The 19,245-nt window shown below is 30.6% G+C and overlaps 1 protein-coding gene across 1 annotated transcript in view; it reads right to left on the reverse strand.

Annotated features, from left to right (window-relative positions):
• Positions 1–19,245, reverse strand: part of LOC143235787 (sterol regulatory element-binding protein cleavage-activating protein-like) — a 120,583-nt gene that overhangs the window by 50,710 nt on the left and 50,628 nt on the right. Inside the window, exons 8-16 of the mRNA XM_076473988.1 lie at positions 15,739–15,929; positions 15,303–15,429; positions 14,722–14,834; positions 10,364–10,458; positions 9,825–9,923; positions 9,487–9,614; positions 7,178–7,325; positions 5,472–5,574; positions 2,780–3,011 (exon numbers count right to left, since the gene is read on the reverse strand). Of these exons, the coding sequence (XP_076330103.1) occupies positions 2,780–3,011; positions 5,472–5,574; positions 7,178–7,325; positions 9,487–9,614; positions 9,825–9,923; positions 10,364–10,458; positions 14,722–14,834; positions 15,303–15,429; positions 15,739–15,929 (1,236 nt within the window). The remainder of the gene's footprint in view (positions 1–2,779; positions 3,012–5,471; positions 5,575–7,177; positions 7,326–9,486; positions 9,615–9,824; positions 9,924–10,363; positions 10,459–14,721; positions 14,835–15,302; positions 15,430–15,738; positions 15,930–19,245) is intronic.

Raw genomic sequence — 19,245 nt, forward strand, 5'->3', positions numbered from 1 at the left:
AAATGGAGTGATACAGCTCACCACTGGGTAAGAAGCTAAGAAACCCCAAGTCAATACACTGGAGCAACAAATGCACCACTTGCATAGATAAATGGCCAAGGAAGGAAGAATGGAACAGGCTAAATGTGAAGCTACTCTTTGAGAGAAACTGGAAAATCTAACCAAAGACCTTTGAAAATCTAGGTGGAAGGATGCAGGATGGTCACTACAAGATGGAGCACCTGTTACTGGGTTGATACAACACATCAGGACTGACAAGAACTGAAAAGAAAGGGCAACCTACAGTGCCAGGAAGGAGCAACCAGAATGACCATGCATGGTATAACATGGATAAAGAAAGCCACGTGAAGAAGTAAATGGATCGGAGGGTAAATACAAAGGAAGAGATGAAACCAATCATGGCTCAATGCATCAACAACCAAAGCTAGAGAATGGAGAACTGTGGACTATAACCAAAGTAACTGTGATTGAGGGCTGTGACAAAACCATCAGTTCGGGACATACCCAGATGAAGACAGAGCAACTGAGGGGACATACCCTGATGAAGACACTGAGAAATGGCACAATGCAGGGTCCACTCCTAGGATAAACAAGGTCCAGACAGAAAAGATGATTGACCAAGACAGAGAAAGAACCCTTGACACAATATGGCATCAAAAGATTTTGATGTATGTAAATCCAAGAAAGACGATTTTTAGTGAAGAAACACAGGTAATGGGATTTTGTGCCCCATAGGTAATCAACAGAAAACATCTGTCAGAAATGTTAGAATATATTATAACCTGCTGATCCAAAGTGAAATGTACAGCCAGGAGTTTAAAAACATCAATGTGAAATCTCCACAGACCAATGACCCCAAACCCTTAAATGATTGACCCATGCATCCCAGCTCTGAAGGGAAGAATCCATAAACAGATGTAACTCAGGTTACAGATGAGGAAGTGGTACTCCAGACAATCTATAGATCTTTTCCAATGCCAATAAAGATTAACAAAGTGCATTCTCCAGGGTATGAATATGAAGGGGAAAGACTTGCATAAAACAACACAGAACCAAGACTAAAAGGTATACTGTTCCACGACAAGCAAACCAGCAACAGTAAAACACATGTGGAGTAGGTACTAAACCTACTGGGGTAGAAAAACAAGGACTGCCTCAGTTAGACATTGGCATGACTAGAAATCCCAAGAAGGAGAAAGCAAATGCCATGTATTGCTGCAAAATATGGAGAACAGTACCATGAAAAACCATGTCAGACAGGGCCTAAAATTGCAAGGTAAGGAAACAGAAACAGAACCAGAAGCCACATCTGGAGAACACTGGGTCTCTCAGAAGGAAAGGCAGAGCTCTGTTAGACAGAAACTACCCACAACAACAAGGACACAGCAATCACTTCAAACTTAAAATGCCTTAAAATGACCCATATACATGGAACCAGTAATGAATCTGTAAGAATATAGCATCACAGCCCATAAAATCCTAAAAAAAAAAGAGTAAACCATGTGTGGAAGGCCATAGCAAAAGACAAGGCCAACAGTGGAAGGGAAAAAGGAGAAATGCCCCAAGAATCCCCAAAGGATTCACACACAAAAAAAACAACAGAAAGAGGAAGGCAAGTACTGAAACATGGTGTAGAAATAGAATGAACAGAAAATTTTTGAAACCCATCCCTCAAAATAGGTATACTGAACCCACAACTGGTGGTCTGGTATGTGAAAGCCTGCCCAAAATGTCACAATAGTTGATTGACCTGAAGTCCAAAGGAAACAGGCAAATCAATGTCTTCACCAAATGGGATGGCAAAAACACTGTGTAAACCTGAAGAAAGGGAGTGGAGAAACAAAGGAACAACAGCAATAAATAAAATAACCTATACCAAAGATAAAAGCTCCAAGAAAACTCATGAGAGCTGAAGAGAATACTTGTGAAGGTGTGGGAAGACATCACTAACTTTGAGGGGATGAGGTGAAAATTATAGTCACAATGCGCCTGTAAAAGGTTCAAAAGCACAGAAAGAATTAGGACATGGACAAGAGACAATTTGCATTCCATATAGTGATTCATCTCTTACAAACAAAGGGCAAAAAATCCCGATACTTCCAAGCGAGAAGTGACTGTTCAACAATGTTGGCACATAGGGAAGTCATATTCATTACATGACAGCAGTGCTCTCCTATTGCTGAAGAAGTGACCCATAGCAATTTACATGAGAGACAAGTTGGAACTATGGATTCCAAAAGAAAAAAGGTTGAATGCTTTTGGCATGCATTTAAACAAGTTTGCAAATAGAGGACAGCGCAAAAGAAGAAAAGCTATTCTTGTGAGAATAGGTTCAGTGCCGTGTCCAAAACAATTTTAGAGCCTACCAACGTCCTGATGACTGTGGTGATGATATGGGCTATCTGATGATTATACATCTTGAAAATAGTCCTGCAGTATAGTTTTAACATAAAAAAGCTGATGTTATATGTTTGTCATTTCTAAAATGCCCCACTCCTCCTACTATGTTACATACCCTACCTCAAAGCAATTGATGTTTTGTGCATCACACCACTTAATAATGTTGTAATTTAGTTCTCATATATTTCATTCCACCAATTGTGATTGTCATGTGACTTGCAGACTTCACATTTGCTTTAATATAACACACTTGATACTCTGTATTAAAACTTCCAAGCAACATATTACTGTTAACTTGCAAATAAAAGCTATCCTACAACTTTTCAAATTAAAATTTTATGAAATAGATTACTTCAAAGTTTGTGTCATGCATAATTACCTTCCAGAAAGTGAAATGTTATAGTATCCAAACAGAGTTGACCAATGTTGAGGAGGAAGTGATCGCCACAGTTCTGGATTATGATGAAAGAGTTTGAAGTCTGCCCCAAAACCTCCACTGCTACCTTGACTTCCATCACTAGTGAGATGTTCTGAGGAGTCCAGATGTTTTTTATCCACAGGTAACACTGTATGGTTCACCATGCCCAGTGTTAAAAGAATAGGACGAACAACTAAAAAATAAAAAAAAAGTTCATTCCTGACATCTGACCACAAAATAACAAACGAGAGAGGAAAAAAGATTTATAATTATTAGGCATTAACATAACTACAATAACTTCTTTCAGATTTGTTTACAGCACTTCACAAGCTTTTGAAAAATTACTTATTTCAATAAAAACACTTCCAGTTGATGATTTTAATAAGTTTATTCACATATCAAACATAAATTATACATCAATAACAGGTCTAACACCTGGACAATGTTTTGACCTTCCTAGGTCATCTTCACTAGGAAGATCGAAAAGCTGTTCTCTCCCTTTCAGTAAAGTGTTAATATCCATACAAGCTGTTCTGAGATATATTTTTATTTCAAGAGGGTTTCTCATCATCAAAAATAACTTCCACTTTACTTCTAGTGTTATGAATAATCTATCACAGTATCTAGATCTGTTTACACTTCTAGTGCAAATGTATAACAAGGAATGTTTAATATTTTATTTTGTCATTATTTGTCAAAATATCATTGTCAATATGGATGTTAGTCAGTACCAAAACTTAGGTATAAAAACAATATAAAAAAACAAATATTTTATTAAATGAACATTTTTAATATATATCTTAAAGATAAACATTAATAAATAAACTATTTTTATTCATAACTTAATGACCTCAAACTACAAGAGATATCTAACAATGTTTAGAAATCATTTGTATTCTTAAATTGCATCATGAAACAGCAAACAAAAAAAAAAAACATTGAAAATGTTTAACATGTTCAAGATCATGACAGTTACTGTTAATCACATGACAGTAGTGTTTTGGTTTCAACTTTGTTAAAACACTCAGTGTTATTGACATTAGAATATTTTAATTCTTACAAATCATGACAATTAGTGTTATTCATGTGGAACACTTCAATTTTTCTGAGACTATAAAAGTCAGTATTATTCATGTGAAAACTGAGTTTGTTTTATCTGGATCATAACACTCAGTATCACTCACCTAGAATACTGTTTTGTGTGGATCATGACACTCAGTATCACTCACCTAGAACACTGTTTTATGTGGATCATGACACCCAGTATCACTCACATATAATACTGTTTTAACTGGATCGTGACACCCAGTATCACTCACATATAATACTGTTTTAACTGGATCGTGACACCCAGTATCACTCACCTAAACTACTGGTTTATGTGGACTATGACACTCAGTATAACTCACCTAGAATACTATTTTATCTGGATCATGACACTCAGTATCACTCACCTAAAATACTGGTTTATGTGGATCATGACACTCAGTATAACTCACCTTGAATACTGTTTTATCTGAATCATGACACCCAGTATCACTCACCAAGAATACTGTTTAATCTGGATCATGACACCCAGTATCACTCACCTAGAATACTGTTTTATATGGATAATGACACCCAGTATCACTCACCTAGAATACTGTTTTATCTGGATCATGATACTCAAAATCACTCACCTAAAATACTGGTTTATGTGGATCATGACACTCAGTATAACTCACCTTCAATACTGTTTTACCTGGATCATGACACCCAGTATCACTCACCTAGAATACTGTTTTATCTGGATCCTAACACTCAATATCACTCACCTAGAATACTGTTTTATCTGGATCATGACACTCAGTATCACTAACCTAGAATACTGTTTTACCTGGATCATGACACCCAGTATCACTCACCTAGAATACTGTTTCATCTGGATCGTGACACTCAATATCACTCACCTAGAATACTGTTTTATCTGGATCGTGACACCCGGCATCACTCACCTAAAATACTGTTCCATCTGGATCGTGACACTCAATATCACTCACCTAGAATACTGTTTTATCTGGATCGTGACACCCGGCATCACTCACCTAGAATACTGTTTCATCTGGATCGTGACACTCAATATCACTCACCTAGAATACTGTTTTATCTGGATCGTGACACCCGGCATCACTCACCTAGAATACTGTTATATCTTGATCGTGACACCTGGCATCACTCACCTAGAATACTGTTTTATCTTGATCGTGACACCCGGCATCACTCACCTAGAATACTGTTTTATCATTTTCTTGTTCATAACAGTTGGTGTTATTTATTTACTCCCTATAAAATGTTGATTTGGGAAATACGACTTATGAACCACCAAGTTCTCTTGTTCACGTACAAAGTAAACTACTTTCCCTGTGTAATGTGTCATAATTAATTGTTCATGGTTTTTACATAACCAAAAGCTCTCAATGATTGCTTTTTTTGTCAGTTTGGAATTATTTACTATCTCTGAATGTTAGAAAAAGTGAAGAATTTTAAAGAACTCATGGTGATAATTATTATTTGTAAATTACTTTTAGAAGATTATGGAAAAAGAAACACTAAAAAATGTTAATAAAACAAAACCAGAACTCTGTACATAACAGATAAGGAAAGCAAAACTTACCTTGTTCAGTAATGACTGGTGTTAAACTTGTAGTGTTGCTTGTCAGGTGGTCCATAATTCCAAGTTTATACAACACAAGAAAAATCCATACCACCAGACAAACCTGAAACACAGTCCATTATTATATCAACATGAAATGGCAATACATGCCATGAAAAACAATGAAATAATCTTTCTACTTCTGAAAATAACTCCACAAAGACTTCTTTCTGTATTGCTTTAGAATTCCTTTCATAAAGACAGTATGTGCTAAGTGGGTGCTAAGTTTAAAATGTTAAAAAAATATATATATCCATTAATTTAACTTGCAAAATATTTTCTTAATTTTTAATAATAACACTGTATTGTCTTAAAGACTTTTCCATACAATTCAACTATAAAATACCTCAATAGATCTCTACGGACAACACCTCACGTAAGAGGGAGAACAGACAAAAAAATAGACTTTTGGTAAAAATAATCTTCCCAAACTATAGAAAATACAGAAACTAGTTTATATCACAAGGTGACTTAAACTTGGAATCTTTGAAGTACAAAACTAATCTGGTAATTATCAACTGGCTAAAGAAAGTAACTTTACATGTGATATAGACACACGTATCAATGATGGTAACTTTACATGTGATATACACACAAGTATCAATGATGATAACTTTACATGTGATATAGACAGACGTATCAATGATGGTAACTTTACATGTGATATAGACAAACGTATCAATGATGGTAACTTTACATGTGATATAGACAGACGTAACAATGATGGTAACTTTACATGTGATATAGACATACGTATCAATGATGGTAACTTTACATGTGATATAGACATACGTATCAATGATGGTAACTTTACATGTGATATAGACATACGTATCAATGATGGTAACTTTACATGTGATATAGACATACCTATCAATGATGGTAACTTTACATGTGATATACACAAGTAGCAATGATGGTAACTTTACATGTGATATAGACATACGTATCAATGATGGTAGCTTTACATGTGATATACACACCTATCAGTGATGGTAACTTTACATGTGATATAGACATACGTATCAATGATGGTAACTTTACATGTGATATACACACCTATCAGTGATGGTAACTTTACATGTGATATACACACACATATCAATGATGGTAACTTTACATGTGATATAGACATACGTATCAATGATGGTAACTTTACATGTGATATAGACATACATGATCAATGATGGTAACTTTACATGTGATATAGACATACGTATCAATGCTGGTAACTTTACATGTGATATACACACACGTATCAATGATGGTAACTTTACATGTGATATACACACCTATCAGTGAGGGTAACTTTACATGTGATATACACACACGTATCAATGATGGTAACTTTACATGTGATATACACACCCGTATCAATGATGGTAACTTTACATGTGATATACACACACGTATCAATGATGGTAACTTTACATGTGATATACACACACATATCAATGATGGTAACTTTACATGTGATATACACACCTGTCAGTGATGGTTACTTTACATGTGATATACACACACGTATCAATGATGGTAACTTTACATGTGATATACACACCTATCAGTGATGGTAACTTTACAAGTGACACATACATACTAATGATAGTGTTCAACCCTATGCAAGTCAATTATGAATCACTAACCATAATAAAAGTTACACTTACCATCAAACCCCTCTGCACCATCCGAGTGCGTGCCCAAAAATAAATGAATCTGAGTCTCTTAGGAAGTTTAACTAAAATGGGAGCAGTTGGAGGAGCAATGACACTTCGATACTGGCTCGTATTGTATGGAACAACAGGGGTCCTCAGCCTATCAGGAGAAATACAGAAGCCAAAGAGGATTAATTTAACTTAGTAGAATAGCTTCTTTTTGACATTACAATGTGGTTACTTGGTCAAAATAAAAGAACTACTGAAAAAACCTAAGTGTCATCAATTGTAGGAAACTTATTTTATCATGCTAGTAATTTTAACGAAGATATCTTTTTTTGTTGTTGTTATTATTATACCAGTGTTATGTTGGTAAAAGTGTCAGTAAACCAAAGTGTCAAAGCACAGAATTAATTTAAGATTTATTTTCAAACAAACAATTCTGTATGTTTTTAAACGTAACACTTCAAGATTAGTAAAAATATTTTTCTTGTGCTTTAAAACTAAGATGGCAAAAGAAACTATGTTTCACTACTCAGTAACAAGTGAACATAAGTTGTGATTTCAAAATCACCAAATTATTCTAACTACAGAGCACTAAGATACCTTGAAATAAGAATTAACAAAACATGCACTGGGTTACGTTTTTCTGTCATTCTTCAAACACTAAATATAAACACTTCACTTCTATACCTTGATCGGCACAAACACTAAATATAAACACTTCACTTCTATACCTTGATCGGCATAAACACTAAATATAAACACTTCACCTCTATACCTTGATCTACACAAACACTAAATATAAATACTTCACTTCTAAACCTTGATCTACACAAACACTAAATATAAACACTTCACCTCTATACCTTGATCTACACAAACACTAAATATAAATACTTCACTTCTATACCTTGATCTACACAAACACTAAATATAAACACTTCACTTCTATACCTTGATCGACACAAACACTAAATATAAACACTTCACCTCTATACCTTGATCTACACAAACACTAAATATAAATACTTCACTTCTATACCTTGATCTACACAAACACTAAATATAAACACTTCACCTCTATACCTTGATCTACACAAACACTAAATATAAACACTTCACTTCTATACCTTGATCGACACAAACACTAAATATAAACACTTCACCTCTATACCTTGATCTACACAAACACTAAATATAAACACTTCACTTCTATACCTTGATCGACACAAACACTAAATATAAACACTTCACCTCTATACCTTGATCGACACAAACACTAAATATAAACACTTCACTTCTATACCTTGATCTACACAAACACTAAATATAAACACTTCACCTCTATACCTTGATCGACACAAACACTAAATATAAACACTTCACCTCTATACCTTGATCTACACAAACACTAAATATAAATACTTCACTTCTATACCTTGATCTATACAAACACTAAATATAAACACTTCACTTCTATACCTTGATCGACACAAACACTAAATATAAACACTTCACTTCTATACCTTGATCGACACAAACACTAAATATAAACACTTCACTTCTATACCTTGATCTACACAAACACTAAATATAAACACTTCACTTCTATACCTTGATCTACACAAACACTAAATATAAACACTTCACTTCTATACCTTGATCTACACAAACACTAAATATAAACACTTCACTTCTGTACCTTGATCAACACAAGCACTAAATATAAACACTTCACTTCTATACCTTGATCGACACAAACACTAAATATAAACACTTCAATTATGTATCTTGATCGACACAAGCACTAAATATAAACACTTCACTTCTGTACCTTGATCGACACAAGCACTAAATATAAACACTTCACTTCTATACCTTGATCGACACAAGCACTAAATATAAACATTTCACTTCTATTCCTTGATCGACACAAACACTAAATATAAACACTTCACTTCTATTCCTTGATCGACACAAACACTAAATATAAACACTTCACTTCTGTACCTTGATCGACACAAACACTAAATATAAACACTTCACTTCTGTACCTTGATCGACACAAACACTAAATATAAACACTTCACTTCTGTATCTTGATCTACACAAACACTAAATATAAACACTTCACTTCTGTATCTTGATCTACACAAACACTAAATATAAACACTTCACTTCTGTATCTTGATCTACACAAACACTAAATATAAACACTTCACTTCTGTATCTTGATCTACACAAACACTAAATATAAACACTTCACTTCTATACCTTGTTCTACACAAACACTAAATATAAACACTTCACTTCTATACCTTGATCGACACATTCCTGACATTTTCATGACGTCCTCCCTGCTAGGAGCTTGTTTGTCAGTGATTGGTTCATCTCCTTGTCCAATATTAATTGTTCGATGCATGTTGTCTTTATGAAGTTCTGCCAACTTCAACAATAAAAACATTATATTCTGATATAATATGTTGTTTTACAAATAATACAAGTTATCAGAGTTATCTTGAAGCTGTTTCAGTAGTAAAAGTTTTTGTTGTATACACATGTTAAAGAACACAATTCACTCAATATACATGTTACAAGCATATAACACAAAGTATAACATTAGCTGTTGATCAAAGTATGTAAAAGGTTTTCTTACCTCTATTCGTCGAATGTCAATAGACAACACAGTTGCAAAGAAAACCATCTGTAGAAAAAAGTCAGAAAACACACCTACCACTGCAAACAAACAGAATTCCTAAAAAGAAAAGTAAGCTAATAAAGTCATACAGGTACATGTTTACCACTTTAAACAGAATTCCTAAAAACAAAAAAATGAGCTGATAAAGTCATACAGGTACATGTTTACCACTTTAAACAGAATTCTTAAAAACAAAAAAATGAGCTGATAAAGTCATACAGGTACATGTTTACCACTTTAAACAGAATTCTTAAAAACAAAAAAATTAGCTGATAAAGTCATACAGGTACATGTTTACCACTTTAAACAAAAACAAAATTCCTTAAAACATAAGATAAATCTGTAAAGATTTATGTTGTTTCTATCTTAAGTATCATCAAAGTTTACAGTTCACTATTAGTATTTATGGACAAAAGAGTAGAAAATAATAGACATCATATATTAAAAATATACATAGCTGTATAAATATATATAAATATACATAGCTGTATAAATACCTGAATCGCTGGAACAAAGGTGAAGAAAGCAAACGTTAAAACAGTTAATTCTGTCAACAAATTCTTTGTAATGAACCAGCCTTCCTTACTGAGTCCTAAAATAAGAGAAAATTCAGCTTTCACTTTGAACTGGCTCTTGAACTGGTGTATATCACTTTAAGGTGTGTAACTCTGAACTGGTTCTTTAAACTGTACAATACAAACTTTTAGTTTTCACTTTAAACTGTACAGTACAAACTTTTAGTTTTCACTTTAAACTGTACAGTACAAACTTTTAGTTTTCACTTTAAACTGTACAATACAAACTTTTAGTTTTCACTTTAAACTGTACAATACAAACTTTAGTTTTCACTTTAAACTGTACAATACAAACTTTAGTTTTCACTTTAAACTGTACAATACAAACTTTTAGTTTTCACTTTAAACTGTACAGTACAAACTTTTAGTTTTCACTTTAAACTGTACAATACAAACTTTTAGTTTTCACTTTAAACTGTACAGTACAAACTTTTAGTTTTCACTTTAAACTGTACAGTACAAACTTTTAGTTTTCACTTTAAACTGTACAATACAAACTTTAGTTTTCACTTTAAACTGTACAGTACAAACTTTAGTTTTCACTTTAAACTGTACAATACAAACTTTTAGTTTTCACTTTAAACTGTACAGTACAAACTTTAGTTTTCACTTTAAACTGTACAATACAAACTTTGTTTTTTAGTTTTCACTTTAAACTGTACAATACAACTTTTAGTTTTCACTTTAAACTGTACAATACAAACTTTAGTTTTCACTTTAAACTGTACAATACAAACTTTTAGTTTTCACTTTAAACTGTACAATACAAACTTTTAGTTTTCACTTTAAACTGTACAATACAAACTTTTAGTTTTCACTTTAAACTGTACAATACAAACTTTTAGTTTTCACTTTAAACTGTAATAATACAAACTTTTAGTTTTCACTTTAAACTGTACAATACAAACTTTTAGTTTTCACTTTAAACTGTACAATACAAACTTTAGTTTTCACTTTAAACTGTACAATACAACTTTTAGTTTTCACTTTAAACTGTACAATACAACTTTTAGTTTTCACTTTAAACTGTACAATACAAACTTTTAGTTTTCACTTTAAACTGTACAATACAAACTTTTAGTTTTCACTTTAAACTGTACAATACAACTTTTAGTTTTCACTTTAAACTGTACAATACAAACTTTAGTTTTCACTTTAAACTGTACAATACAAACTTTAGTTTTCACTTTAAACTGTACAATACAAACTTTTAGTTTTCACTTTAAACTGTACAGTACAAACTTTTAGTTTTCACTTTAAACTGTACAATACAAACTTTAGTTTTCACTTTAAACTGTACAGTACAAACTTTTAGTTTTCACTTTAAACTGTACAATACAAACTTTAGTTTTCACTTTAAACTGTACAATACAAACTTTTAGTTTTCACTTTAAACTGTACAGTACAAACTTTTAGTTTTCACTTTAAACTGTACAATACAAACTTTTAGTTTTCACTTTAAACTGTACAATACAAACTTTTAGTTTTCACTTTAAACTGTACAATACAAACTTTTAGTTTTCACTTTAAACTGTACAATACAAACTTTTAGTTTTCACTTTAAACTGTACAGTACAAACTTTAGTTTTCACTTTAAACTGTACAATACAACTTTTAGTTTTCACTTTAAACTGTACAATACAAACTTTTAGTTTTCACTTTAAACTGTACAATACAAACTTTTAGTTTTCACTTTAAACTGTACAATACAAACTTTTAGTTTTCACTTTAAACTGTACAGTACAAACTTTTAGTTTTCACTTTAAACTGTACAATACAAACTTTTAGTTTTCACTTTAAACTGTACAGTACAAACTTTTAGTTTTCACTTTAAACTGTACAATACAAACTTTAGTTTTCACTTTAAACTGTACAATACAAACTTTTAGTTTTCACTTTAAACTGTACAATACAAACTTTTAGTTTTCACTTTAAACTGTACAGTACAAACTTTTAGTTTTCACTTTAAACTGTACAATACAAACTTTTAGTTTTCACTTTAAACTGTACAATACAAACTTTTAGTTTTCACTTTAAACTGTACAGTACAAACTTTTAGTTTTCACTTTAAACTGTACAATACAAACTTTTAGTTTTCACTTTAAACTGTACAGTACAAACTTTTAGTTTTCACTTTAAACTGTACAATACAACTTTTAGTTTTCACTTTAAACTGTACAATACAACTTTTAGTTTTCACTTTAAACTGTACAATACAAACTTTTAGTTTTCACTTTAAACTGTACAGTACAAACTTTTAGTTTTCACTTTAAACTGTACAATACAAACTTTTAGTTTTCACTTTAAACTGTACAGTACAAACTTTAGTTTTCACTTTAAACTGTACAATACAAACTTTTAGTTTTCACTTTAAACTGTACAATACAAACTTTTAGTTTTCACTTTAAACTGTACAGTACAAACTTTTAGTTTTCACTTTAAACTGTACAATACAACTTTTAGTTTTCACTTTAAACTGTACAATACAAACTTTTAGTTTTCACTTTAAACTGTACAGTACAAACTTTTAGTTTTCACTTTAAACTGTACAATACAAACTTTTAGTTTTCACTTTAAACTGTACAATACAAACTTTTAGTTTTCACTTTAAACTGTACAGTACAAACTTTTAGTTTTCACTTTAAACTGTACAATACAACTTTTAGTTTTCACTTTAAACTGTACAATACAAACTTTAGTTTTCACTTTAAACTGTACAATACAAACTTTTAGTTTTCACTTTAAACTGTACAGTACAAACTTTTAGTTTTCACTTTAAACTGTACAATACAAACTTTTAGTTTTCACTTTAAACTGTACAGTACAAACTTTTAGTTTTCACTTTAAACTGTACAATACAAACTTTTAGTTTTCACTTTAAACTGTACAATACAACTTTTAGTTTTCACTTTAAACTGTACAATACAAACTTTTAGTTTTCACTTTAAACTGTACAATACAAACTTTTAGTTTTCACTTTAAACTGTACAATACAACTTTTAGTTTTCACTTTAAACTGTACAACACAAACTTTCACATTTCATTGTGAACTGTCTTTTTTTTTAAACTGTGCAATAAAAATATTTTGTTTTTTACTTAGAATTGATTATTCAAACTTAACAACACAAACTTGAACTGGTTCTTTAAACTGCACAATGAAAACTTTGAACTGGTTCTTAAAACTACATAATACAAATTTAAGCTTTCACTGTGAACTGGTATCTTCTTAGAAAATCATAAGAAAAGTAAAACAATGATGACAGTGAATGAAGTATAATCTACTAAATAAAAATTGTATGCATTATGTAGCTACAAGCAAAATTACCAGTCTTAGTTTGGGTTATTTGGTCGATTTATTCAAGATGACTATGTCAGTGTGTGTACTCTGGACTCGCTTTTAGCATCAAAGCATAAGCTATATATTTTGTTCCTCCTTTACAGGATGTGGTCTGTTATAAAGGTAAAACTTAAATAATAAAAACAAACCTCTTTAATTAATGGTATCTCAATTTTGTAATTTACACATTTTATATTTTCAGCCTATAGCCTCTTAAAAACAATAACAGGTAATATTTTTATTGTTAACCAACATGATATAAAATACACTGGCTTTTCTACATGTTACAAGTTGTTATATGAGGAACCACGTTCTCTATAAGTAACTAAATATTCAATTTTAGTTATCAATATGTGTGATGAAGTTTCATCAACACATTATGATTATAATAACTAACAGAGATTTGAATTTATAGTTAAAATAGAAGTTTTATTAGAGACTAAACTTGCAAATTATAGTAACAGAATGCAATAATGTTCTTTTCATAATATCACAATATTTTGTACATTTTAGTCCACATATATCTCAAATTTTCAATGAGTCATAGAAGACTCACTTCTAATTCACAGGAGTTCATTGTTTCTAATTAAGCACACAATGAGGGGGTGCAACTGACTAGAAACCAAACTACTTAAATTATGTAATAATTTGCTATAAAAACAGTGCAGACAGTTACACACTATGTTTTAAAGTATTAGATGCTTGGAAAATATAAGTTTCACTGCTTTAACACTTAAAAGTGATTATAAAAGCTGTGGGTAACACAAATAAGTCATTAAATGTTAACATTGAATTTCAATACTTGATGCAACCCTTGTTTTTCTTTGGCTGTAGAACACCTGTTTGTACATGGTTATTATAAAACTGAAACTAAAACTTCATAAAGAAGCCATGACATCTTGAAAATGTGTAAATATATACTTCCTTCACAAAGTTCTCTTACCTTGGGCAACCCGTACTTTGACATCTAAGTGAACAGGAGTGGAAACCACAGATTTTGTCAACACCCACATATTCTCAAGTCCAATTACAACAACCAAATAGGGGAAAATCTCACTGTAATACATAGGGAAATAATCTTTAAACAAACCACTAACCAGACTTCAGGATAACAGCAATCTAGAAATTAGCTGCAAAATCAAGGTAAGTTGTATTACTCTGCAGTTAGATTAAGTATCTATTTGAATAAACATTGTTTAATAGGAATTTCATGTACTAAAAAGAACACACACACAGAGAACCATAACAGAATAATAAAAATGATTTCACATCAGTAGTCATGATGGGAAACCAACCAAAGCTATGTTTAACTACTATTCAGTACCTACAACACGTCTATTCAACTACTTGTCAGTAACAACCACAGTTCTACTCAACTACTGGTCAGTAACTAATACAGGTCTATTCAACTACTGGTCAACACCTACCACAATTGAAGTCAACTACTGGTCAGTAACCATCACACGATCTACTTAATTACTGGTCAGTAACTACATGTCTATTCAACTACCGGTAAGTACCTACCTGCCATTCAATGTTGGGTTCAATCCAAACCATATGCAGAGTCCCACAGACATCAACAGCGACATGACCATTGTCATTACAGCACTCACAGCAAGAGCCCACTTGGATTTTACTAGCTCAATCTTTCCTGTTAAGAGACCAGATTACGGGGAGTTGTAAATATGAAAACAATCAATCTTGATGAAACTTCAACTTATTAATATGGGTTGTTAGGTGAATGTATATGCAGAGTAATTTCTACTTTACCTAAGAATAGTGAAAATATATTCATTTCAAAACCTTTTAGTTACTACCTACATATACATCCCACATGAACTTAATTAAGCCCCTACATATAGATGCTGAATTTTAAATAATACATACCACAATTACTTACTAGCATACAATTCATTTATATTTATTAATGAACTACAGAGATTCTACATCAGATACTTACTGACAGAAAAATACACATACAAAAAGAGGATCACATAAGTCATTCCAAGTGGAATATATTCAACCAGTGTATACTGATCTTCAAAATAGACATGAGATACAACACCATCATCCACAAGGTATGATACATTCTCTGGCCAAGGACTAGAAGGGTATTTGTTCTCTAAATGTTTCTTGAGACTCAACATAAACCTATAAAAATAAATAAACTACAAAATAGTGTGAAGATAAAACATTATTGGTTAATCTCTCTACAAGTAGTATTTGATAGTGAATATAAAACATTATTCGTTAATCTCTCTATAAGTATTACTTGACAGTAAAGATAAAATATTATTGGTTAATCTCTACAAGTAGTATTTGATAGTAAAGACAAAACATTATTGGTTAATCTCTACAAGTAGTATTTGATAGTAAAGATAAAACATTATTGGTTAATCTCTACAAGTAGTATTTGATAGTAAAGATAAAACATTATTGGTTAATCTCTACAAGTAGTATTTGATAGCAAAGATAAAACATTATTCGTTAATCTCTACAAGTAGTATTTGATAGCAAAGATAAAACATTATTCGTTAATCTCTCTATAAGTATTACTTGATAGTAAAGATAAAACATTATTGGTTAATCTCTCTATAAGTAGTATTTGATAGTGAAGATAAAACATTACTGGTTAATCTCTCTATAAGTATTATGTGATAGTAAAGATAAAACATTATTGGTTAATCTCTCTATAAGTATTACTTGATAGTAAAGATAAAACATTATTGGTTAATCTCTACAAGTAGTATTTGATAGTGAAGATAAAACATTATTGGTTAATCTCTACAAGTATTATTTGATAGTAAAGATAAAACATTATTGGTTAATCTCTCTACAAGTAGTATTTGATAGTGAAGATAAAACATTATTGGTTAATCTCTCTATAAGTATTACTTGATAGTAAAGATAAAACATTATTGGTTAATCTCTACAAGTATTATTTGATAGTGAAGATAAAACATTATTCATTAATCTCTCTATAAGTATTACTTGATAGTAAAGATAAAACATTATTGGTTAATCTCTACAAGTAGTATTTGATAGTGAAGATAAAACATTATTGGTTAATCTCTCTATAAGTATTACTTGATAGTAAGGATAAAACATTATTGGTTAATCTCTACAAGTATTATTTGATAGTAAAGATAAAACATTATTGGTTAATCTCTCTATAAGTAGTATTTGATAGTGAAGATAAAACATTATTCGTTAATCTCTCTATAAGTATTACTTGAGAGTAAAGATAAAACATTATTGGTTAATCTCTACAAGTAGTATTTGATAGTGAAGATAAAACATTATTGGTTAATCTCTCTATAAGTATTACTTGAGAGTAAAGATAAAACATTATTGGTTAATCTCTACAAGTAGTATTTGATAGTGAAGATAAAACATTATTGGTTAATCTCTCTATAAGTATTACTTGAGAGTAAAGATAAAACATTATTGGTTAATCTCTACAAGTAGTATTTGATAGTGAAGATAAAACATTATTGGTTAATCTCTATAAGTATTACTTGAGAGTAAAGATAAAACATTATTGGTTAATCTCTACAAGTAGTATTTGATAGTGAAGATAAAACATTATTGGTTAATCTCTCTATAAGTATTACTTGAGAGTAAAGATAAAACATTATTGGTTAATCTCTACAAGTAGTATTTGATAGTAAAGATAAAACATTATTGGTTAATCTCTACAAGTAGTATTTGATAGTGAAGATAAAACATTATTGGTTAATCTCTTTCTAAGTATTACTTTATAGTAAAGATAAAACATTATTGGTTAATCTCTCTACAAGTAGTATTTGATAGTGAAGATAAAACATTATTCGTTAATCTCTCTATAAGTATTACTTGATAGTAAAGATAAAACATTGTTGGTTAATCTCTCTATAAGTAGTATTTGATAGTGAAGATAAAACATTATTGGTTAATCTCTCTACAAGTAGTATTTGATAGTGAAGATAAAACATTACTGGTTAATCTCTCTATAAGTATTATGTGATAGTAAAGATAAAACATTATTGGTTAATCTCTCTACAAGTAGTATTTGATAGTGAAGATAAAACATTACTGGTTAATCTCTCTATAAGTATTATTTGATAGTAAAGATAAAACATTATTGGTTGATCTCTCTACAAGTAGTATTTGATAGTGAAGATAAAACATTATTCGTTAATCTCTCTATAAGTATTACTTGATAGTAAAGATAAAACATTATTGGTTAATCTCTACAAGTAGTATTTGATAGTGAAGATAAAACATTATTGGTTAATCTCTCTATAAGTATTACTTGATAGTAAAGATAAAACATTATTGCTTAATCTCTACAAGTAGTATTTGATAGTGAAGATAAAACATTATTCGTTAATCTCTCTATAAGTATTACTTGATAGTAAAGATAAAACATTGTTGGTTAATCTCTCTATAAGTATTATGTGATAGTAAAGATAAAACATTATTGGTTAATCTCTCTATAAGTATTATTTGATAGAAAGATAAAACATTATTGGTTAATCTCTCTATAAGTATTATTTGATAGAAAGATAAAAAATTACTGATTAATCTCTCTCTTAAGTATTATTTGATAGGATTAATGAAGGTCATATTCTCTTCTATTCATACAAGAAAGGAGACAATAACAAACTGTTTTATCTAATTTTTGAAAAGCAGACATTAATTTAAAAAATAAAGATACGCACACAGTCATGTGTATTTTTATAGTGAAATATTACAGTTTAATATAAAAACTCCTAACTTGCTTATGAACTAAAGAATCAGTTATTCTGTAATAGTTCACATTAAATAACATTCAAAAATGCTACTTTTCATTGTTTCAATCTAAAGAATTGTTAAGTACTTTCACTTCCCTTTAAAATATCACACTACACAAGTGTACATTGATCAATAGAAATAAGTATCATTTCTTAAATAAAAACTTTAAATATCTAAATCACTAAAACATAGGATTAATGCATTAACAGTTATGCTTCATTAATAATCTACTTTTACATAATGGTTATTGTTATATGATCCATCCATAAGTTAGTAGTTATGTCACATTAATTACCTACTTTAACATACCGTTCACTGTTATATGATCCATCCATGAGTTAATAGTTATGTCACATTAATAATCTACTTTAACATACCGTTCACTGCTATATGATCCATCCATAAGTTAGTAGTTATATAACATTAATAATCTACTTTAACATACCGTTCACTGTTATATGATCCATCCATAAGTTAATAGTTATGTCACTTTAATAATCTACTTTAACATAATGGTTATTGTTATATGATCCATCCATAAGTTAGTAGTTATGTCACATTAATTACCTACTTTAACATACTGTTCACTGTCATATAATCCATCCATGAATTAATAGTTATGTCACATTAATAATCTACTTTAACACATCAGTCACTGTCATATGATCAATCCGTGAGTTAATAGTTATGT

The sequence above is a fragment of the Tachypleus tridentatus genome, chromosome 12, assembly GCF_004210375.1.
Source record: "Tachypleus tridentatus isolate NWPU-2018 chromosome 12, ASM421037v1, whole genome shotgun sequence".
NCBI lineage: Eukaryota > Metazoa > Arthropoda > Merostomata > Xiphosura > Limulidae > Tachypleus > Tachypleus tridentatus.